The 25,057-nt window shown below is 42.8% G+C and overlaps 1 protein-coding gene across 1 annotated transcript in view; it reads left to right on the top strand.

The window, feature by feature from the left end:
• Positions 1-25,057, top strand: part of LOC126458185 (farnesol dehydrogenase-like) — a 48,586-nt gene that overhangs the window by 5,446 nt on the left and 18,083 nt on the right. Inside the window, exon 2 of the mRNA XM_050095061.1 lies at positions 16,691-16,856. Coding sequence (XP_049951018.1) covers positions 16,691-16,856 — 166 coding nt within the window. The remainder of the gene's footprint in view (positions 1-16,690; positions 16,857-25,057) is intronic.

The following is a 25,057-nucleotide window of genomic DNA, read 5'->3' as shown; positions in this document are numbered from 1 at the left end:
TGATTGAGAATTAAGTCTTTCGTGCATGAGACACATTTCTTATATTAACTGGCTCGTGCGCGTACAAACAAATCCTCAGTGATACGACGAGATCTTTCGAGATGAAGGATTGCCGTTGTCTAGTATTAAAGCGATACGAGTTTACTCCGCTAGTACAACCCTACAATGTCTATTTTTGTCGCCAGATAAATAAACTGCCATAAAGCTTAAAAACTGCTCTTATCTCAGTGGAAGAGAAAAATAAATCGTACCCCAAGAAGACTGAATCAAAGTACATTATACTGTAAACCATCAGCTACCCTCCCGAATATCTGGTGGCCTGTTGTGTTACTGTTCATCTGCAGCCGCACTGTGTGATTCGAGATCACCTTCTATGAATGTAAACGACGTTCGTTTTTCTGTACAAACTTTAAAACAACCATGTTATTGTAAAAATGCTGCGTTTGTAACGTCTACAGGATGCCGAGGTAATTACTGCTTCCACTACATTTACAATGAACGTCGCTCCAGCATGTCTAAGTCAACAATGTAAAATAATAAAACTATATAATTATACATAGTGTTACGTATATAAATGCGGGTACTTCAGTGCGTTAGATCTTTTTTCCCTATGTCTGACAGTCTTCCCGCAAACACGTCACATAATTTACAACCTGATTTTTTTCTCTACGATCGTAATTGCAACACTTACTCGAATACGCCTGTCAGTATACACTAAACGTTTTGCGTGCACGTTTCTACACGTCAGCACTTGACAAGCTGTCCAGAGCAAAATTAGCATTAATGGTTTGTTGTTGCCACTTGCAAATTAAATAAACACTAACGCAATGTTGTTCAGTACACTGTCCTCAGTCACCAATAGAAATATCTGCACTTATACCCCTACTACACTGTATATATAAAGTTCTCGTATATGACTTGCAATCCTTTCCTGGACATTTATTTGTATATTGCAAGTTTTCCTTTGCCTTTCCTTTTCGTGTCTTTTACGAAAACATTAACAAATACATTATAATGAGCATTATTTCGGTTTATTTGCCGTGTAAGTAACGTAAAAAGAGAAGATTAACACACACATCAAAAAAAGTTTTGTATCACCTCAGTTCCGAGAGAGCCTCGCGGGATTAGCCGAGCGGTCTTAGGCGCTGCAGTCGTGGACTGTGTGGCTGGTCCCGGCGGAGGTTCTAGTTCTCCCTCGGGCATGGGTATGTGTGTTTGTCCTTAGGATAATGTAGGTTAAGTAGTGTGTAAGCTTAGGGACTGATGACCTTAGCAATTAAGTCCCATAAGATTTCACACAGTTTTTTTTCCGAGAGCTCAGGAACCTGTACAGAAAATTGGAATAGAGATCAACATAAACATCATTTCCGCCCTTTTTATTGCTTATGAAAACCATGCATTGCATGTTGTACCACCATACAGCGAGACCTTCAGAGGCGGTGGTCCAGATTGCTGTACACACTGGTACCTCTAATACCCAGTATCACGTCCTCTTGCATTGGTGCATGACTGTATCCGTCGTGGCATACTATCCACAGTCCACTGTTTGTCCACATGTCCCACACCGCAACGGCGATTCGGCGTAGATCCCTCAGAGTGGTTGGTAGGTCACGTCGTTCATAAAGAGTCCTTTCCAGTCTATCCCAGGCGTGTTCAATAGGGTTCATGTCTGGAGAACATGCTTGCCACTCTAGTCGAGCGATGTCGTTGTCCTGAAGGAAGTCATTCACAAGATGTGCACGATGGGGGCGCGAATTGTCGTCCATGGAGACGAATTCCTCGCCAATATGCTGCCGATATGGTTGCACAATCGGTCAGAGGATGGCATTAACGTATCGTACAGCCGTTACGGCGCCTTTCATGACCACCAGAGGCGTACGTCGGCCCCACATAATGCCACCCCAAAACATCAGGGAAATTCCACCTTGCTGCACTCGCTGGACAGTGTATCTAAGGCATTCAGCCTGACCAAGTAGCCTCCAAACACGTCTCCGACGATTGTCTGGTTGAAGGTATATGCGACACCCATCGGTGAAGAGAATGTGATGCCAATCCTGAGCGGTCCATTCGGCATGTTGTTGGGCCTACCTGTACCGGGCTGCACGGTGTCGTGGTTGCGAAGATGGACCTCGCTATGGACGTCGGGAGTGAAGTAGCACATCATGCAGCCTATTGCGCACAATTTGAGTCGTAACACGACGTCCTGTGGCGTCCTGTGGCTGCACGAAAAGCATTATTCAAAATGGTGGCGTTGCTGTCAGGGTTCCCCCGAGCCATCATCTGTAGGTAGCGGTCATCCACTGCAGTAGAAGCCCTTGGGCGGCCTGATCGAGGCATGTCATCGACAGTTCCTGTCTCTCTGTATCTCCTCCATGTCACTCCGAAACGCCTGGGCACTTCCCTTGTTGAGAGCCCTTCCTGGCACAAAGTAACAATGCGGACGCGATCGAACCGCGGTATTGACCGTCTAGGCAAGGTTGAACTACAGAAAACACGAGCCGTGTAGCCTACCTCCATTCTGGTGGAATGACTAGAACTGATCGGCTGTCGAACACCCTCCTTCTAATAGGCGCTGCTCATGCATGGTTGTTTACATCTTTGGGCGGGTTTCAAAAAATGGTTTAAATGACTCTGAGCACTATTTGACTTAACAACTGAGGGTATCAGTCCCCTAGAACTTAGAACTACTTAAACCTAACTAACCTAAGGACATCACACACATCCATGCCCGAGGCAGGATTCGAACCTGCGACCGTAGCAGTCGCGCGGTTCCGGAGTGAAGCGCCTAGAACCGCTCGGCTACCGCGGCCGGCTTGGGCGGGTTTAATGACACCTCTGAACAGTCAGAGAGACTGTATCCGTGCTACAATATCCACAGTCAACGGCTATCTTCAGGCGTTCTGGGAACCGAGGTATTACAAAACTTTTTTTGATGTGTGTAAAAAGAAATAGAAAGGCTCTCGACATGGGCTCGGCCCCACCACCCTCTGATTACGTCTGTACTCTTTCCACTACACCAGCCGTTGCCGGGAAACTACGTTAACGTGAATGGTTCATGGCTCGTCGGAGTCTCGCCAAAAACGCTGCTTTTTTCTAAATGCTTGACCATCTGGAGCTCCCACTTCCTCACTTTCATTTTTGGCCAAGTCCTGTACACAGGGTAAGTCAGCTGCCCCTACCGCTGTCGGTTTATGTAATCCGCATTTTTATAGCTGGCCGTCTTAAACCACGCGCGAGATTTTCATATTCTCTCGCTCGCTTCGCAGAAACTGTTAGTTTACAGAAAAAACTTTTTGTAGGAAATTTAATGTAGTTTAAATTTTGTGTTGGGATACATTTGTGCTGAAGGCTACGATTTTCGAGCTATTGAAGGAAAACTTATAAAAATGTCCTTCAAACGCACCTCCACTCCATATTCGTACCTCACCAGTCAAGATTCTAACACTGTACAAAAATTTTTGACTGCATCAACTATTCGCGATATTCGACCTTTTTTGTTCTCTATGGATTGGGCTACTAAACCATCAGCATAGTCGTCTATTTCGTTAACTTTATCAATTTAAACGTGCCCGTGAGGGTAATTAAGGAAAAATAACTTTTCTATACGTTACACTAAAACTAATTATGTTAACAATCCGATTCAAACTTATCCCTTACGAGCACAGTAGTTTCGTAGTCAGAAGGCCTGACGAATGCTACAGTGTTTATGTGATGTTGCTAAAACTCACAACACTGTTAGGTAAAATTTAAACAGATGTCGATTTTACAATTTGTAAGTGCTTGACTAAGCCTTTGGCGTAATAAGATCTAATGTCGGAAATAATGCATGCAGCCTCAAATATTTGTACAGTGGTAGGAAGTAGTGTCATGAATGACATACAACAAATACTGACCGGTGGGGGCCGAGCGTGGGAGTAGGACTGCGTTTGAAGATCACTTTAGTACGTTTTTCTTGATTAAGTCAAAAACTGCGGCCTCTTGGGAATACTTTTTTTCCGTACAAAAGTTAACTACATTAAATTTCTACAAAGATATCGTGTTCATTTTCCTGTAGTAGTTGTAGACTGCGCGTAACGAGTGAGGGAATATGAAAATCTCTCTCGTGATTTATGAAGACCAGCTATAACATTACGGATTACATAAAACGGCAGCGTTAGGGGCAACTAAATCACCTTGTATTATGTCATAAATGTGGACGAATCGGTGGCGACGGGTAATACCAGGAACGCTACGAGTGTATCGGATCCCGATACCAGTTGCAACGAAGAGGCAACCAAAATTGATTAATTATTGAACCAATTTAAAACTTTAAAATGCTGTCATAATCTACTCATTAAGAGGTGTAACATTATGTTCAAAGCTTAACACAAATAAATTACGTATTGCAGTAAGAAGCTGTGTGTTTGTAATGAAGCAACGTAAATGACGGCTGGAAAATACACACAATTCGTTATACTATTTGAGAATAACAGAACATAGCGACTTCAGACAGACTTTACACATACACTACTGGCCATTAAAATTGCTACACCACGAAGATGACGTGCTACAGACGGTAAATTTAACCGACAGGAAGAAGATGCTGTGATATGCCAATGATTAGCTTTCCAGAGCATTCACACAAGGTCGGCGCCGGTGGCGACATCTACAACTTGCTGACATGAGGAAAGTTTCCAACCGATTTCTCATACACAAACGGTTGCCTGGTGAAACGTTGTTGTGATGCCCCGTGTAAGGAGGAGAAATGAGTACCATCAGGTTTCCGACTTTGATAAATGTCGGACAGTAGCCTATCGCGATTGTGGTTTATCGTATCGCGACATTGCTGCTCGCGTTGGTCGAGATCCAATGACTGTTGGCAGAATATGGAATCGGTGGGTTCAGGAGGGTAATACGGAACGCCGTGCTGGATCCCAACGGCCTCGTATCACTAGCAGTCGAGATTACAGGCATCTTATCCGCATGGCTGTAACGGATCGTGCAGCCACGTCTCGATCCCTGAGTCAACAGATGGGGAAGTTTGCAAGACAACAACCATCTGCACGAACAGTTCGACGACGTTTACAGCAGCATGGACTATCAGCTCGGAGACCATGGCTGCGGTTACCCTTGACGCTGCATCACAGACAGGAGCGCCTGCGATGGTGTACTCAACGACGTACCTGGGTGCACAAATGACAAAACGTCGTTCTTTCGGATGAATCCAGGTTCTGTTTACAGCATCATGATGGTCGCATCCGTGTTTGGGGACATCGTGGTGAATGCACATTGGAAGCGTGTATTCGTCATCGTCATACTGGCGTATCACCCGGCGTGATGGTATGGGGTGCCATTGGTTACACATCTCGGTCACCTCTTGTTCGCGTTGACGGCACTTTGAACAGTGGACGTTACATTTCAGATGTGCTACGACCAGTGGCTCTACACTTCATTCGATCACTGCGAAACCCTACATTTCAGGAGGATAATGCACGACCGCATGTTGCAGGTCCTGTACGGGCCTTTCTGGATACAGAAAATGTTCGACTGCTGCCCTGGCCAGCACATTCTCGAGATCTCTCACCAATTGAAAACGTCTGGTCAAAGGTGGCAGAGCAACTGGCTTGTCACAATACGCCAGTCACTACTCTTGATGAACTGTGGTATCGTGTTGAAGCTGCATGGGCAGCTGTACCTGTACACGCCATCCAAGCTCTGTTTGACTCAATGCCCAGGTGTATCAGGACCGTTAGTAAGGCCAGAGGTGGTTGTTCTGGGTACTGATTTCTCAGGATCTATGCACCCAAATTGCGTGAAAATGTAATCACATGTCAGTTCTAGTATAATATATTTGTCCAATGAATACCCGCTTATCATCTGCATTTCTTCTTGGTATAGAAACTTTAATGGCCAGTAGTGTAATTAAAAACGCTTACGAAACTTTTTCTCGCTGACACCGAAGACGTAGAGATGAAACAAAAAAAGTTCATAGCTTATTACATTTTCGGAGTACGTGCACTAAAACGTCAGCATCACGCACGACGTTTTGATTATAACTTCTTTACTACGAACTTTGTTCGCAAAACACTTAGAAGATTGTATCCATTTATGCTATCGAAGGTACCTACAAAATTTCGCTCATGTTCATAAGAAACAGAACACCTTGAACGACTAGAGATAGGACGTTCATATTCACAGGGCATGCACATTAGTATGATCTGCAAAAATGGTTGGCATTTCAACCATGTCGGGTCGCAGGTTCAAGGACAACATCGACATCGCAACACACCATCTATTGGTAAAATGTGTCAGCTGCTCTCGTTGTCGCTATAAACCGAAGGTAATGGATCAGTATGACTTTAGCAAACGTTCAGGATGCCTCGCAGATGTGTACACGAACCATACCGTCAGATCAGAGAGTTTCAAAGAGGGCGCATTATTGGCGTGAGAGTACACTAACAGCCACGCGGGATTAGTCGAGCGGTCTTAGGCGCTGCAGTCATGGCCTATGCGGCTGCTCCCGACGGAGGTTCGAGTCCTCCCTCGGGCATGGGTGTGTGTGTTTGTCCTTAGGATAATTTAGGTTAAGTAGTGTGTAAGCTTAGGGACTGATGACCGAAGCAGTTAAGTCCCATAAGATTTCACACACATTTTTTTTATTGGCGTGAGAAAATGTGACACATTCATCCGGGAAATTGCTGCTCTTGTGGGACCAAGTGTTTCGGCAGTGCAAGGGATGTGTGCAGAATGGTTCTTGGAAGGTCGTAGAACGAAACGAGATGGCTTAGGTCGCACCACCCAGACCATCCTCCGAGAAGATCGACACGTCATCCGAATAGCATTGCAGGACAGATGTGAGTCTTCCTCGACTCTGCCGCAACAGTGCAACAATGTGTGCGTAAGTGTGTGTGTGTGTGTGTGTGTGTGTTTGTTTGTTTGTTTCGCCATTCCGCATAAGCCATGTTATGATTCTTGGTTCGATTGGCCCCAGAAATTGAGGATTTAAATTCTCTCACATAGCACACTCACTCTCATTGCATTGTGTCTTTAAAATTACGGGGTGTGCATCTGTCAAAATATCGGAAGCTGTCCAAAACGTCACCTGTCTATTCCTGGTAATACTGTAACATCTTATACGCTGGGAGAAACTCAATTTTCACATATTTATGGTATTGGAGCGTTTCTTACAGACCTCGAAACATTGTGAGAATGTATCAATAATACAGTTTTTCGAACTGTGGGTATATAGCCCAATAGTTAACATGCTTGATCAATTTGGAGGCCTGATTGTGATTCCTACGTATTCTTTTCCAAACAGCGTACTTCAGTCAAGTCAGATGGTCTCTGGTATAACTGAATCAGACTTCACCAGTGAATTTCACAGATTGTGTGGTCGTAACCCATGAATCCTGTACGTTCCTGATGTTTCGTCCAGAGCTGAGCTGGACATTGTAAACCTGACTTTGCCAGCGACCTCATAACAATAGAGTAAAACAGCAGCTGGAAAATGTCAGAGCACCCTCTTCAGATTGAAGTGAAAAATTAACCAAAAAGCGTGGATGAACAAAGCTGATTGATGACATGGCTATGCAGGAGATAACTGGGATAAATATTGGCACGGAAAGCGTTACACAGGAAGCGTTCCTTTCAGTCCAAAAAAAGAAGCAATTTTTCGTCAATTGCTGAGCTCTTGCAGGTGCTTTTGGTGAAAAGTAGAAAACGATTACTTATTTATATTCGTAATCGGAACTAGAATATGTTCGCATTCTTCGAAGAGCTGTATCCCATCTCTACATCAGCCTCATAGTTCCCATTTTCTTTTTGATTTGCTGCTGCAGACCGCCCTGAACTGAAACTGCGATCGCTGCTCGTCACATTCTATATTTAGCTCAGGGTATCAAAAACGATTTAATTCAACGTACTTAGACCATATACTTATAAACAACCATGAAAAAGATGCCACTTTAGAGTTTTAAACACGAATGATGCATCACGTAAAAACTTGAAATTCTGAGACCAGAGTTTCGAGGCGAACCGAGATACGTATCATTTCGGTTCTCGTACGTCTTGCTTAGTGGCCATGAAGGTTAAGGTGAAATAATTACGGCCTGTAGGGAGACTTAACAACAGTCGTTCTTACCGCCTCCATCAGTGCTCCGTGAATGACAGATGGGAGAGGGGGGGGGGGGGGAAGTGAGAAGGGGGGACAGTAGTACACAGTACACTATCGGCAAGATACCGCATGGTGACTTTCAGAGTACGGGTGTAGACATGCATAGGGAAATTTTCTTCTGTAGAATGCTGGTAGCTGTTTAGTATCACATGCATATGCCAAAGGACGCAGTTCACGTTAATCGTTGAGATTTTTTAATGCACTGGTCGTGTTGAGCTTACTCACTTACACTACACATAGCTTTGTTATTCACACACAGACAGATACACACACACACACACACACACACACACACACACGAGCGTTTGAATCAGAGACGGCTGCTTCTGAGGGGCGCGTTTTGGCGACTCCTGATGCGTCTCTCACTGGATAGAGACACAGCAAGCCACTGTTTGATCCTGTACATCCGACTGTTCGCCTACAGAACATCACATGCGACCTGTACCTTCAGCAAGACAATGCACCTCACCGTCGCTTGCGAACTGAGAGAGAATTGCTCGAGAACTTGGTGTACATATAGGCGTGTTTATAGAGGCCAGCCAGAGCATCTCAGCTCAAGCCTGTCGAGTAAATCTGGGTTGCCATTGAGACAGGTGTGCTTGTCTTGGGAGCAGCTTTCCTCATCTCCGTAAATTGTGAACTATGACTAAGAGATCGTGGTTCCAGATGCCTCCCAACAGTTTCCGTTTCTTGTGGAGTCGATGACACGTCGCGGCGATCACATGTGGGGCGAAGGACACTTTGTGTACTAGTGTGACTTCCCCCTTTCCCTGTTCCAGTCGCGTATGGTTCACGGGAGGAACAGTTGCTAGTAAGCCTTTACGTGGGGTCACCCGAGATTTATCTAGGAGGAAGCAACACGTTGGTTGACTCTTCTAGGACCTTACACTCTCGAAATTTGAACAGTAGACCATACAGAGGTGCAGACCGCCTCTCTCACAGCCTCTGCCAGTGGAGTTGGACGAGAATCCCCGTGACGTTTTGGCTTTTACTAAGTGAACCTGTAACGAAATGTGCTGTTCTTCTTTGGATCTTCTCTATTTCATCTTTCAGTCCATTATGGTACGGATCTCTTGCTGACTTGCAATATTCAAGTGTGTTTGTAAGCTACTTCCTTCATTGATGGACTACGTTTTCTGGGAATTCTTCCAATGAATCTGTCTGGCATCTGCCTTACACTCGATTACTTTTATGTGACCGTTCCATTTCAAATCGCTCAGTACACATACGCCAAGATAGTTTATGGAAAAAATTGATTTCGGTGATTGTTCTGCATTAGTGTAATCATACAAATTGATTTCGGTAATTGTTCTGCAATAATGTAATCAAACAATAAACGGTATTTCTGGCTGTCTATTCGCAGTTCGTTATATCTATTTATTTTGACAGTCACTTGCTACTCCCTGCACCAAGCGCCAATCCTCTGCAAAGTTTCCTGCACTTCGCTACAGTTTTCTAGCGAGAGGTTTCATGGTACTGAATAGGTGTCTGCAAGTCAGTATCGCAGATGTGCATGTAAACACGCAAAATAAGTTACCTTACTAAACTGTTTCGTAATACTTGGTATACTATTCTTGTGTCAAATCTGCCGAACTGATTTTTCGACACAAACATGTTGACTTACTGAGATCTTCACTTGTGCAACTCTGAAATGTGATGCGTTTATACGCCAGATACGATACACTTGTCCCCAAAGCGTCATCGGTGTAGTGAATTTACACTACAATTACGAAACATGGTCACTGCTTTCAATAATCTGCTGCATATGTTTGTTTTAGGTTGTATAGAGATTGTGTGGCCTGTTAGCTTGTAACAGTGTTTGTGCCCGTACTTAAAAGTCCAACGTGGATCATCAGAAATTCTATATGCATTATCTTTATGTCGTAGCTATTGTTCCGAGCTATTCTGCCTGCTGTGTGAGTTACCTCTTGAATGCCGAGTTAGAAGTGACGTGGAATGAGGCACGTGTATCAGTGCTGTCTGCTTTTGGTTATGAGTGTGATTACAGTTTATATGTAAACTATATCTCTTCCTATGGACTTCCTGCATATAGCGAAAGCTTACCCACTGTTTTATGTCTTCACGATATTGTCTAATAAATTACGTTTGGTTTCGTCCAGTTCCTCTACCGTGAAGTGATGTTTCATTGTATTGCATTTATAACTTTTTTTGGAGCGAACGAAGATTAGCGTTTAACCTCCCGTCGATGACGAGGTTATTAGGGGCAGAGGACAAGCAAGGATTTTGGACGTATGCGGAGAAATCAGCCTTGTCGTTTTCAAAAGAACATACCGGCACTTCTTTAAACGATTTACAGAAACCACGTGAAATGTGAATGTGGATGGCAGCCTGAGATTTGAACCGCTGTTCACCCGAATACGAGACCCTGTCTTAACCAGCGCCTTAGCCTAATCGCTCGCTCTCTTTATGCAGTTCTTCTGTTTCCTTGTGTTCACTTAATAGGTAAAAAACATAATCAATGTATCTGTACCAGCAGACCACTTTAGAACCATTTACCGTAACCTTCATGTACTATATGTTAAATGTGATTCATTGCAGTTACACCAGACTTCGGTAATAGGTATACGTTTTTTATGTCCTCCACTAGTTGAGTGGTTTTCTTTATGGTTATGCTATTTTTCGTGCGGTTGTTGTCACAAACGGCTTTCCTAGGCGACAAGTAGCCTTTCAATAAAATTTGAAATTTGTGTCTCGAGGACGTATTGTGTAAACAAAAATCGCATTTTCTGGTTGTTCAAGCGACGCATCCAATATTCCAACAATTATTAACGCAGTACTATGGATGAAACAGGTCAAAACCATGCGAAAATTCGGTACGTGATGTCCTTTGGGCCGCTGCCATTGTCGGCACCAAACCTGAGTGGGACATTTGGTGTAGGATAACTTTGTCACGTATTGTCTTAGCACAATGCGCACGGCCGTGACTGTGGGCAGGAGACATGTGACATTGCTGTTGGAAGGAACAGTTATCGAGTTGTCAGCGGAGCGCTAAAGCATTTGGTGCATAGCACTGCACACCGCATGCGGCAGCTCTCACGTGTTCCTGATAAGTGTTGCGGCTCGGCAGCTGCCTGGCGCAGTGATAGATAGCGAGAGAGGAAATCATGGGGTATACTGCCGGTGTCGTTTCAGGATTTATGCTGCCGAGCAGAACGTGATCTTTACGTAGGCAGTACTCTGTGTACTAAACGCGTCGATTACCAATGATATTCAACATGGAGAGTGCCAAGGGTATAGCGGGAGCAACGGGAACAACATCTATACTCTGAAAACAACTGTGAAGCGCGTGGTAGAGGGTACTTTACGTTGTATGCTGCAAATGAACCGAAGTCCCGTGCTTTACCCACGACTAAACGTTTCTAATGGTTCTGTTTCATATTCGTAAAAATTGTTACACCCAGGCAATTCTATGAAATGTCTGATTGCAATTGTGACTCACTGATATTATAGTCCCAGGATACTACTTCCTCCGTTTTGTGAAGTACGTAATTTTACAAGTCTGAAAATCCAAAGCAACTTTCAGATCTTTGCAATGCATTGGAATCTAATTAAGATTTCACTGAATATTTGCGCAGCCTTTTCCAGTCAGTAGCCTAGATAGATAACTGCACCATCTGAGATTACTACGGGGTGTTCAAAATGTCTCCCGGCACTGCCGTATGACAGTTCGCCTGCCTGGTTTTTACAACGAAACAATAAACGCACAACGATACTGCGTGATATTCTGTACCCATTCATAGGAGAACTTGGGTTAAGTGAAATACTGAACGGTTATTTTCAACAAGATGGTGGAACCGCGCAAACAGCTCGCGTTTCAGTGTCACTGCTTGCTGATGTTCTTGGTGATCGCATAATTTCACACGGACTTGGGCCTCCACGATCGCCTGACCTAACACCACCTGACTTTTTCTTCTGGGGTGCAGTGAAAGCAACTGTCTATAAAAACCGTCCAAAATCCATCGATGAATTGAAAACTGCAATATCCACTTTTACTGCTTCTGTTACAGAAGAAATGTTACAGCTTGTATTTGGAAACATGATTAGACGAATGGAATTGTGTATTCAACAGCAGAGGGGACACTTCCAACATTTAATGTGAAAATGTTAAGTAAAAATGAATATTCAGTAAATTAATAACTTGTATTTCACTGAGTTTCATTTCGGTATATGGACTGCCTCATACGGCACGCGCGGCTAACAATCATACGGCACTGTCGAGAGACTTTTTGAACACCCCGTTTTAATAATATCACCTACAAGTTTGTTAATATACCTCACGAACAGCAAGGGTCCGAAGGCATTAGTTTATTGTAGCTATATCTACACGAACTTTGTCATTAGAAGTAGGTGCTTATTTGAATATAAACCCACGTTCAGAGAGGAATTTTCACGTGAAGACATCTTGAACTCTTACATTCGATTAGGGGAGGCAATGGCGCCCAACTAAGCGACAGATTCGGTCAAACTGATTTCACACTTTATAAAATGAGTTAAGAATAGACACTGAACCACCCTGTTGGTCAGTTTTTGGAAAGGAGAGATGACAGTCTGTGTCAATTGCAATCTGATGTTCGCCACTGACGGACGGTCCCGAACTAAAGATGGGCAAAGGGAATCCACAATTTTCTTGTTCGACGGATTGTTTGTAAATGGGATGGTTTCTAATTAAACATCGAGGAATTCTATAATTTTTCATTTCATCCGTCTCAGTATCAATGATATAAGATTCAGCTGTAGTGGTTACTGGTTTCGGGCTGACACGCCCATTATCAAATCACACACCTAAAATTACAAATGTGACGTAGAAATGGAGCGGTGATGAAGAAAGTTTCATGCTTTTATTACACATAAATGTTTAAACAGAAAACTCAAGAGGTGAACCCTCAGTTAGCCTTACAAGAGGATCGATAGAACAATTTTATCGCACAATGTATTTTTTTTTTTAAATACAACTTTTAAGATCAATAAGCAGGTAAAATTTGAATTTAAACTTTCATTCCCCTTTTACCTTTAAGAAACAGCTAATATTATGACAGCACCTAATGAACCAGCATCACATAAACGTACTTGGAATCAACCAAAACGACTTTCAAATTATGTACTGGGTTCACCTTTCTGCAGTTACAATGAACAGTTTTAAAAGGGCCCACAAATAATCTTGACATAAAAACAAATCCAGTCAACTAACATGGCGGACAGAAATCGCACAAATCTCATGAGGGATTAACAAGAGATCAGCATGATGTAAGCGTACTTGAAATCAACCAAAACAACTTTCAAATTATGTACTGGGTTCACCTTCCTGCATTTAGAACAAACAATTTTAAAGCGCCCACAGATAATCTATACACAAGGAACAAATCCCGTTAACTAACATGGCAGATGGAAATCGCACAGGTCCCACCATCAATTAACAAGAAAGTTTCAAATTTACGCACTGGTGTTACCGTCCTGCATTTCACAACAGATAATATTAAATGGAACACAGGTAACCCTTACACAACAGAGAAGTCCATTACTACTTTGAATTGATAGCTCACTCATTAACATGTGAACGACACCTTTTTCAACAATAATCAAATGATTCAAAAATGTTCAAATGTGTGTGAAATCTTATGGGACTTAACTGCTAAGGTCATCAGTCCCTAAGCTTACACACTACTTAACCTAAATTATCCTAAGGACGAATACACACACCCATGCCCGAGGGAGGACTTGAACCTCCGCCGGGACCAATCGCACAGTCCATGACTGCAGCGCCTCAGACCGCTCGGCTAATCCCGCGCGGCATCAAATGATTAACAGGATACACAGTAGGCAACAAAATGTAATAAGTGTCGTGTGACTAGGGCCTCCCGTCGGGTAGACCGTTCGCCAGGTGCAAGCCTTTCGATTTGACGCCACTTCGACGACTTGCGCGTCTATGGGGATGAAATGATGATGATTAGTACAACACAACACCCAGACACTGAGAGGAGAAAATCTCCGACCCAGCCGGGAATCGAGCCCCGGCCCTTAGGATTGACAGTCTGTCGCGCTGACCACTGAGCTACTGGGGGCGGACATGATGTAACATAAATATAGTTCTTGTCAAGACCAGCACGGTCATCCAAACCCACGTGGATTCAATACAATAACCACGATGTGCACCAGTAACGTATTCACTACAACCAAGACAGTCAATCGGGTGAGCAGTAAATGCGCTTTTACAAGCTGTAACGACCACAAGAATCCACATAGGCTGTTGCAAACGGCCATCTCGACCAACATCACTTTTTTTTATGTGGCTCTTTAATGTCGGTCAGAGTCCACAATTCGGCGAATGGCGGTGTGCAACAGTTCCTTCGGGCCCCTTCGTAAAATTCTTCGTGCTGACTCAATACAACAACGGCTTGGAACGTCCGGCTGACCGACCATGTGCCTCGACCAGTCCAACGGATCACCAAGAGGAAGACTGCAGCCACTCATCCATCATCTATCTCCGTCGCGGCAAGAAGTTTTCGTCGTTCGACTCCGGAAGGTTCCGCCAGCAAAGCGGGCGCGAACGACCCCTCTCAGTTTCCGTTCGATCGCGGCTCGGCACTTTTCGTAGTACTACCGTCCGCAATGAGAAAGTACAATAAGTTAGTTGTAACTTGACCTGACAGTCCACGGTACACATCACACAATATGTACCGTGCACAATGGTCACCGCGTACTCATATCATTTGCGCGGTGATCGGCACATCGCCCATTCGAGATTAAAGTTATACATATCAGTTCACGACAAGGAAATGCGTTAGCAAGTTTCTGTTTAGTTTTACAGTCCACGGTACGCAATAAACCATCTGTGCTGCCTACAATCAAATCGAGCACTTGCGAGCGTTCACGCAGCTAAGCTGTCTGCCCGTCATAACTGTTAAGCTTAACCTGCCGAGTAGCAGTTCCGACTAATAACCAACGCGACACTTAATTCTTTGTCCGCGATACCCAAAAGAATCGCAAAACGTTATCACCGTTGAAACAGCTATTTTACGTCGGCCATATACACAATACGCACTAGCACAGGCGAGGCACGACAATAGCTTCTCGTTCTCGCTCCCAACTCTTTGTTGATGCTTTCTCTGTCGACCTAGCGACATGTTTCTACACCACTCAGTCCATCTCGCTTCACATTACACTTTCAACAATTCCAAGAACATCGATTTGCAGTTTCATGAAAATTATGACTTCATATCATTCCGTTCACAGAAAAAGAATTTAAACAGCCTGTTAATAAACCTGAAATCAAGCAGCATCAAAGCAATTACACTCATGGCCACTGAAGGACGTAAACAGAAATGTAGTTGTACAAAGAAATAAATTTACAGCACTCATGCTAAAGTAATTCTTCCAACGTATCGCGAAAATAAATCAGAAAAAGTGAAAAGAAAGTACATGAAAACGGAAAAAAGAAATCATTATCGTTCTGTAGTGTTGTTTTCACACAGTCCGGAAAGGCAACACAGAGCTCTGCACGAGGTGGCCGTAGTCACAAAGAGTCACGGCCTCTCAGCGAGAGGAGGGCCAGTGATGGAGGTGTCCGCTCATGCACTCTGGTACGGGGTTGGGAGCAACTCTGGTTCCCTGGAAAGGTGGTGGTTTGGCAGCTCACCAGGTACCATCAGCTAGACCTCGAGGTGGCCTGGTGATGGGATGCACCCAAGGCCTCTAGGCAAAGATGAGGCGCCAGCCGCCATCGTCAGCCAAGTGCTTCAGAACAGGCTGGCTGTTGATTTGTAGGTCGAAGTCATCTTGGCAGATCGCAGATGGTACGTCACAGGTCCCACCTCGGGACTGGTTAGCTGCCAACTGAGAACTAAACTTTCGAGTCAGGGTTCTTGTACCAATTGCTCCATGCAAATCACATTATCGGGTGTCGAGAATGATCGAGTGTGCCCTAGTTTCCTGCACTTGTCAAATTTCTACACCACACTGCGGTCTCATAATTCCAGTCTTAAAGTTTCCAGTTTGGTCTGTCTGCCTGCTGAATAGCCACTCTTGAACCCAACTTACGTGTTGTTACTTCACTGTGCGTGGTAAAAAAAATTGATGTTATGCTCCCTTCTCCACGAGGCCACTCTGCTGCAACGGTACTTTGGCCATCCATTTAGTTTGGGTGGTGTGTGGCAATTAACTCTGGTCTGCCCATTCTACATTCATCAGCTGTTCTTCCTCATTGGCATTCCAACCGAGATATTGCGTGATAGCCTGCCTGGCGTCAACTCTGGCTCTGGCCCCAGCCATTTTTGCTTGAAAATCTTCTCCACACCCACCTGGAATATCATTCTCTGGAGTAACAGAGTTAATCTGCATGTTCACATCAAGAGCTGACGAGGTCACAAATACCATGATCTTGCGTTTGCTTTCGTCTCGTTTCCAAGGCTGTATATAAGAGTGTAGAATTTTGACTCAATTGAAGTACTGAACCTGTGGTCGGATATTGTGCAGGGAATCCACACATTTAAGACAGTTTTTTGGTATATTTTTTGGTTTCAGGCCATTGCTAAGTCCGACTCGTACCCTGGCAAGCTGCACGCAGTCCAGGCAGACCTGCGCAAAGAGGAGGACATACAGGCGGCCTTCCGCTGGATCAAGGACAACCTCGGCCGCGTCGACATCCTGGTCAACAACGCTGGCGTCTTCTCTGACTCTCAGATTACAGGTTAGTCTGCACAGACCAAATCAGCACATTTAAACTTTGCCTCTAGCACATACGTGAAGTAGTCATTGAGGTATGACCATCTCATCAACATGTCAACACGGCAGTATGAGTATCTGATATTTGAAGCAAAACAACACAAAGATCGGTAGCTTACTCAATATGTATACAGGGTGTTACAAAAAGGTACGGCCAAACTTTCAGGAAACATTCCTCACACACAAATAAAGAAAAGATGTTATGTGGACATGTGTCCGGAAACGTTTAATTTCCATGTTAGAGCTCATTTTAGTTTCGTCAGTATGTACTGTACTTCCTCGATTCACCGCCAGTTGGCCCAATTGAAGGAAGGTAATGTTCACTTCGGTGTTTGTGTTGACATGCGACTCATTGCTCTACAGTACTAGCATCAAGCACATCAGTACGTAGCATCTACAGGATAGTGTTCATCACGAACGTGGTTTTGCAGTCAGTGCAATGTTTACAAATGCGGAGTTGGCAGATGCCCGTTTGATGTATGGATTAGCACGGGGCAATAGCCGTGGCGCGGTACGTTTGTATCGAGACAGATTTCCAGAACGAAGGTGTCCCGACAGGAAGACGTTCGAAGCAATTGATCGGCGTCTTAGGGAGCACGGAACATTCCAGCCTATGACTCGCGACTGGGGAAGACCTAGAACCACGAGGAGACCTGCAATGGACGAGGCAATTCTTCGTGCAGTTGACGATAACCCTAATGTCAGCGTCAGAGAAGTTGCTGTTGTACAAGGTAACGTTGACCACGTCACTATATGGAGAGTGCTACGGGAGAACCAGTAGTTTCCGTACCATGTACAGCGTGTGCAGGCACTATGAGCAGCTGATTGGCCTCCACGGGTACACTTCTGCGAATGGTTCATCCAACAATGTGTCATTTCAGTGCAAATGTTCTCTTTACGGATGAGGCTTGATTCCAACGTGGTCAAATTGTAAATTTTCACAATCAACATGTGTGGGCTGACGAGAATCCGCACGCAATTGTGCAATCACATCATCAACACAGATTTTCTGTGAACGTTTGGGCAGGCATTGTTGTTGATGTCTTGATTGCGCCCCATGTTCTTCCACCTACGCTCAATGGAGCACGTTGTCATGATTTCATACGGGATACTCTACCTGTGCTGCTAGAACTTGTGCCTTTACAAGTACGACACAACATGTGGTTCATGCACGATGGAGCTCCTGCACATTTCAGTCGAAGTGTTCGTACGCTTCTCAACGGCAGATTCGGTGACCGATGGATTGGTAGAGGCGGACCAATTCCATGGCCTCCACGCTCTCCTGACCTCAACTCTCTTGACTTTCATTTATGGGGGCATTTGAAAGCTCTTGTCTACGCAACTCCGGTACCAAATGTAGAGACTCTTCGTGCTCGTATTGTGGACGGCTGTGATACAATACGCCATTCGCCAGGGCCGCATCAGCGCATCAGGGATTCCATGCGACGGGGGGTGGATGCATTTATCCTCGCTAACGGAGGACATTTTGAACATTTCCTGTAACAAAGTGTTTGAAGTCACGCTGGTACGTTCTGTTGCTATGTGTTTCCATTCCATGATTAATGTGATTTGAAGAGAAGTAATAAAATGAGCTCTGAAACATGGAAAGTAAGCGTTTCCGGACACATGTCGACATAACATATTTTCTTTCTTTGTGTGTGAGGAATGTTCCCTGAAAGTTTGGCCGTACCTATTTGTAACGCCCTGTATATCTCGACCAACTGAATGGCATACCTGGCAAGTTTGGCTTCGTTTATTTTATCAGCTTAGTAGTCTGTATGTTGCTTGTATCATGCGATCATCCGCTATAATGCTAAGAAAGTCAGTTTTGGTGCAATTCTACTAACATAATTACGATGCTTGGATCAACAACTAAGACAACTATGTGAGCTTTATCATTTAACAGGGGAAATTATTTATTGATTGGAAGACGCCCATATTGAACCCGAAGGAACAGCAGTAGTGATTTTACTCTATGCAGAAAATAGTTATGTATGGCAACTCCATTAACTGCCAACGGCCTTGCCGCAGTGGTACCACCGGTTCCCGTCAAATCATCGAAGTTAAGCTCTGTCGGGCTGGGCTAGCACTTGGATGGGTGAAAATCCGGTCTGCCGAGCGCTGTCGGCAAGCGGGGTGCACTCAGCCCTTCTGACGCAAACTGAGGAGCTACTTGATTGAGAAGTAGCGGCTCCGGTCTCGCAAACTGACATACGGCCGGGAGAAATGTGTGCCGACTACGTGCCCCTCCATATCCGCACCCAGTGACGCCTGTGGACCGAAGATGACACGGCGGCCGGTCGGTACCGTTGGGCCTTAATGGCCTGTTCGGAAGGAGTTTAGTTTAGTTTTAGTTTTTCCATTAACTACTTCTTCCCAGTTGCAGATAATATGAACCAATTTTAAGTTGCAACGCAGAAGACAAAAAAAAAAAAAAAAAAAAAAAAAAAAAAATGGAAAAATGTTTTGTTATACACAGCCAAATTCCTCAGATGAAATAGAATCCAAATAGGTAACAGTTTTTTCGTTTCATCTTAATACGTAGTCGTTGGAATGGTAGATGGCACATATAGTGAAATACCCTTCTGGATTTCAAATTGTAACTAACGTAGAATCCCATATTCACTGCCATACAGAACTGTTCTTTTGAGAAGGACATTAATAATGAAATGAGTCGAGATTTATTAATAAATCTCTTTATTACTTTCTTAAAAATTACCTAAAAATCATATTTAATCTTTATATACAAAAGGCAATGCCCTAACTCACTGATTCACTCACTGACTCATCATCGCCCAGCCCAAACCGCTGAGGACAGAAACTTGAAATTTGGGTAGGGTTTTTATCTTATACTGTAGGCGTCGTTTAAGAAGGGACTTTTCGAAATTCTAGCCCTAAGGAGCTGAAACAGGGGATGAGCGGTGTTTTGAAAACATGTCTCTGTGAAGGCAATTTTCAAGGCAGATCTACGAAAATTGGTATTTATTTCCTGGTCAGAAGTAAAGAAATACGTATATCAGCATTTCTGGAAATTTAAGCTCTGTCAGAGTGAAAAAGTGGTAGATAGTTATTTTTTTAAATAATTAGTTATTAAAGAATTACAGTACTTAAGTTTTTTTTAAGTTGCATCTAAGAAAATTGTTTTTTTTTTTTTTTTTTTTTTTTTTTTTTTTTGGAAAATCAACCCCTAAGGAGACGATATACGGGATCAAAGCATTATTGAAGCCAAATCTATGAAAATTTGAATTTGACTTCTTAGTTGGAAATAAAAAGTACACATTTCAAACAGTGGAAAATCCGGGATGGAATGTAACAATATTATGAAAAGGGTAGTTGCTATCACCATATAGCGGAGATGCTGAGTCGCAGATAGGCACAAGAAAAAGACTGTCACAAAATAAGCTTTTGGCCAACAAGGCCTTTATCAAAAATATACGACAGACACAAATACACACACAGTCACGCAAACGCAACTCCTCACACACACATATGACCACAGTCTCTGGCAGGGTTCAGCTAGTTTTATGAAAATATTTCATTCTGAAAGCATTTTTAAAGCTAAATCTATGCAAACAGGTATTTGGCTTCTCATTTAGAAATGAAAAAATGCGTGTTTCACTGTGTTTGGAAATTCGATCCTTAGGAGGATGCGAAGTAGGGCCAGACTGATTCAATGACTCATCGTCGCCCAGCCCAAACCTCCTAGGAGAAAAACTTGAAATTTGGAGAGGGTTTGGACCTTATCGTTTAAGAAGGGACTGTTCGAAATTCTCCTCATAATGGGGTAAAATATAGGACGAAATGCTTCTTTAAAAAATGTTGCTATTAAGGCAGTTTTGAAACTAAAACTAAGAAATTTTGTATTTGGTTTCTCAGTGAGAAATATGTAAAAAAAATATGCGTTCAGCATTTTTGGAAATTTAACCGCTAAAAGGGTTAAATAGGGGGTGAAAGTTTTTTTGAAAGTAAATCATTAGTGAAGATCTACTAAAGAATTTTTAAACCAATATCTATGAAAATTGCTATTGACTTCTCGGCTGGAAATAAAAATAATACGTATAGCAGTAAGTTTGTAAATTTAACCCCTTAAGGGGGTGAAATAGGGAGTGAAAGGTTTTATGAAATTATTTCATTATGAAAGCATTTCCAAAGCTAAATCAATGAAATTTGTGTTTTGTTTCTCTGTTAGAAATAAAAAATTACGTTTTTCACTTTTTTTGGAAACTCAACCCCTAAGGGGGTGAAACAGTGGATGAAAATTTTTAAGCAAATATTTCGTTATATTAACAAAAAATTTTAAGCTAGATCTATGAAAACTGATATTTCATTTCTAGGTTAGATACAAAGAAATATGTGTTAGGGGATGAAAGTTTCTACGGAAATATCATCACAAGAAAGCACAAGGCATAATTAATAAAAGCCTTGGACTTTAGCAACCGGAATCGCCTTTTGGTAAGAAGCACATTCGTAAAAGACCATTCTTCTGTAGCTTTAAGGCTAGTCGAATAGTTTAGAAGGTATTGCAATATGTCAACAATATAAAAATCCGATTAAAGAAAAACAGAAGAAATCTGTGCAGACCATACAATCTAAGCGAACGAAGCAGCAGCCGCTAAGCTAGTCTGCTTACAAACATAAATCGTGTAAGTGACGTAATAAGTTTAACGTAAGAGTCTTCAATTTATTGTTGTTTTTTACATATTTGACAACACATCCTTTCTAAATATTGGTTCTACGATGTACAGTTGCTAATTTATAATTCTCTTCATTTAAGATTTCTATTCTTGCGCATAAACAGTCTTGGACACGCACAGTTTTTTGGGAAACTTGAGTTTCTCCTGGTGTATAAAATGTTCGAACAACTTATTGGAATGCAACCGGGCGACGTCTTCAACAAATGTGGTGGACTCTCTTTAAATTTTTGGATATGAGATACTACCGATAACCAATAATGTATAGACATTCCCTCATAAACCAATAATGTAGAAAAATTAGGTAATGACAACAAAAGACAAAAAAACTGTTTCAGGCCTAATTTTGTTAGAATAATTATTCCTTAAAACATGCTTTCATTTTACGGAACTGGATAAAGAATACCACTGACCGTGGCACAAAGATGCTGAAACCTGTTTGAGTTTATGTGATAACAGTTGTTTGCATAGCAGGCGGTCATGATATCCAGTAATCTTACACATTTTCATTTCCATGCAGCACTTTCAACTTACATATTCCTGGTATTGTATGAGTTTGTTAAAAACCGCACAGTTGGGAACACTAGATAACACTAAACAGGTTAACATGGTGGAAGAGTGTGTCTACTGTGCTGAAAGTTGTTTTTAGTATTACAGGAAGAACAACAGTTTTACCAGCAGTGCAGCAATAGAAAACGTAGAACAGAATCAGTAGACACAGTAAGTAATAAAACATATACTGAGCAAAGGGTGCATAGGTCAGAAATATTTGCAAGTGACATACTGCAGCACATAACATTACTGATAGCCAAAATGACAAAATTGTGGCTGACGAGTATGAAATTTAATAAACATTGCTCTTACGTTAATCTTCAAGGAAAAGTAGTGATTTTGTACGAACAGCTTCTGTCGGATATTTGACGCTAGCTATTTTTTTACTTGGTGAGACTGTGGTCGTGATAAGATGGGACTGAAATTGGAGTTTACTAGGAACATTCGCATCCTTTCTCTACATCCCTGTCAAATGGAACGCTTTGTTCAATGTTCTGCACGAAAGGGGAATTTATATTCATCACCCTTGAGTAGGGCTAGAAAACATTCAGATATAATGTATATATCGCCTGCATTATAGCACTGGGGCGCGACGTATTTATAGACCTTTGCTGTGAGCAAATGGAAATCGTACAGAAATGTTTGCGTTGTGGTCTTCAGCCTGAAGACTGGTTTGATGTAGCTCTCCACAATACACATATCTTCCTATGGAAGCCTCCCTATCTCCGAATAATTACTGCAACCCACATTCATTTGAAGCTGCTTATTGTATTCTTGTTCTTGTTCTTGTTCTTGTTCTTACTCGACAATTGCACTCCCTACCACACCCACCCTCCCACCCACCCACCCACCCACACACACACCCACCCACCCACACACACGCACACACACACACACACACACACACACACTCTTCCCTCCATTACTCATTTTACGATTCCTTGATGCCTCAGGTTGTGCTCTATCAACTGATTCTTTCTTTTAGTCAAATTGTGCCACAGTTTTTTTTCACCATTTGATTCAGTACCTCTTCATTAGCCATTCGATCTGTCCCTCAAATCTTCAACATTCTTCTGTAACACCACATTCCAAAAGCTTCTGTTCTCTTGTCGTCTGAACAGTTGCTTGTCAACGCTTCAATCCCATACAAGGCTAAGCTCCAAACATTTAAATTTTTATTAGATTTTAACAAATTTCCCTTTTTCAGAAAAGTTTTTCACGCTATTACCAGTCTGCATTTTATATACTCTCTACTTCGGCCATTGTCAGTTATTTTTCTGCCCAAATAGTAAAACTCAACTACTTCTTTTACTGTTCCATTTTTCTCATCACTTGGTTTGATTCTACTATACTCATCACCTTTGATTTACTTTCATCGACGTTCCTGTTATAAGCGCCTTTCAGGACAATGTGCATTCCATTCAACTGATCATGCAGGTCTCTGCCGTCTCTGGCAGGATTACATTACCATTGTCGAACCTGAAAGTTTTTTCTTCTCTATGAACTACAAATCACTTCCCAAATTTCTCTTTGGTTTTCTTTACTGCTTAGTCAGTGTACGAACTGAATAACATTGGGAGCAAGCTGCCACCATGTCTCATCTCACTCCCTTCTCAACGACTGCTTCTCTTTCACTACCTTCGATTCTTTGTAACTTAGTCTTGTTTCTGCGTCAATTGTAGATGACTCTGTGCTTCCTGCTACTTTCAGAAAGAGTGTATTCTAAGCATCATAGAGCAGCAAACATAGGTACAAGTTGCACACAGTCTACACAGTCGTCATACGAGTTTGCATTTGGGGTGTAGTTTGCAGCTGATATGCACTGACACTTCGTTGACTCAGTGTCTGCACCCAACCTCGATTCATTTGTCCAAAATACAACACAAAATGATCGGGGACTGTCAAGTCAGGCTCACGGCACTGAATGATGCAAACGTAGTAACCTACATACAGATAGTGCTGAGCTCAAACACTGGGACCACAGCCGCGACATTGGAAACCACCTCGCAGCGTTGTGGACACGCGACGCGGTAAGCGAAGTACACAGAGCGACTCAGTTGCCCCTACCTGAGGGTTTTATGGAACCCGCAACGCATTCAAAAACCACACGTGTAATTTTCATATTGTCTCGCCCGTTATGCGTAAACAATAAGTTCTACAGAAAAAAATGAACAGGATCCACCTGTACATCTACATCTACATCTACCTCCATACTCCGCAACCCACCTGACGGTGTGTGGCGGAGGGTACCTTAAGTACCTCTATCGGTTCTCACGTCTATTCCAGTCTCGTATTGTTCGTGGAAAGAAGGATTGTCGGTATGCCTATGTGTGGGCTCTAATCTCTCTGATTTTATCCTCATGGTCTCTTCGCGAGATATGCGTAGGAGGGAGCAATATACCGCTTGACTCCTCGGTGCAGGTATGTTCTCGAAACTTCAACAAAAGCCCATACCGAGCTACTGAGCGTCTCTCCTGCAGAGTCTTCCACTGGAGTTTATCCATCATCCCCGTAACGTTTTCGCGATTACTAAATGATCCTGTAACGAAGCGCGCTGCTCTCCATTGGAGCTTCTCTATCTCTTCTATCAACCCTATCTGGTACGGATCCCACACTGTTGAGCAGTATTCAAGCATTGGGCGAACAAGTGTACTGTAACCTACTTCCTTTGCTCATAGAAAATTTAATGTGCTTAAATTTTGTACTGGGATACGTTTCCGTTGGAGGCCACAGTTTTCAAATTACTCAAGAAAGACGCGTTTGAAGCTGACTTTTGTACGTTTTTGTTAAATAATTCGAAAATAAAGTACTCAAGCAAAAACATATCCCCATACAAAATTTAACTACATTAAATTTCCTACAAAAAAGTCCTGCTCGCTTTTCTGTAGGCTTTATAGTTTGAGCATATTTTATAGTTTGAGCA

The sequence above is a fragment of the Schistocerca serialis genome, chromosome 2, assembly GCF_023864345.2.
Source record: "Schistocerca serialis cubense isolate TAMUIC-IGC-003099 chromosome 2, iqSchSeri2.2, whole genome shotgun sequence".
Taxonomy (NCBI): Eukaryota; Metazoa; Arthropoda; class Insecta; order Orthoptera; family Acrididae; genus Schistocerca; species Schistocerca serialis.
Note: the sequence above shows the minus strand (reverse complement) of the source record. Positions and strands in the feature narration are given on the sequence as shown.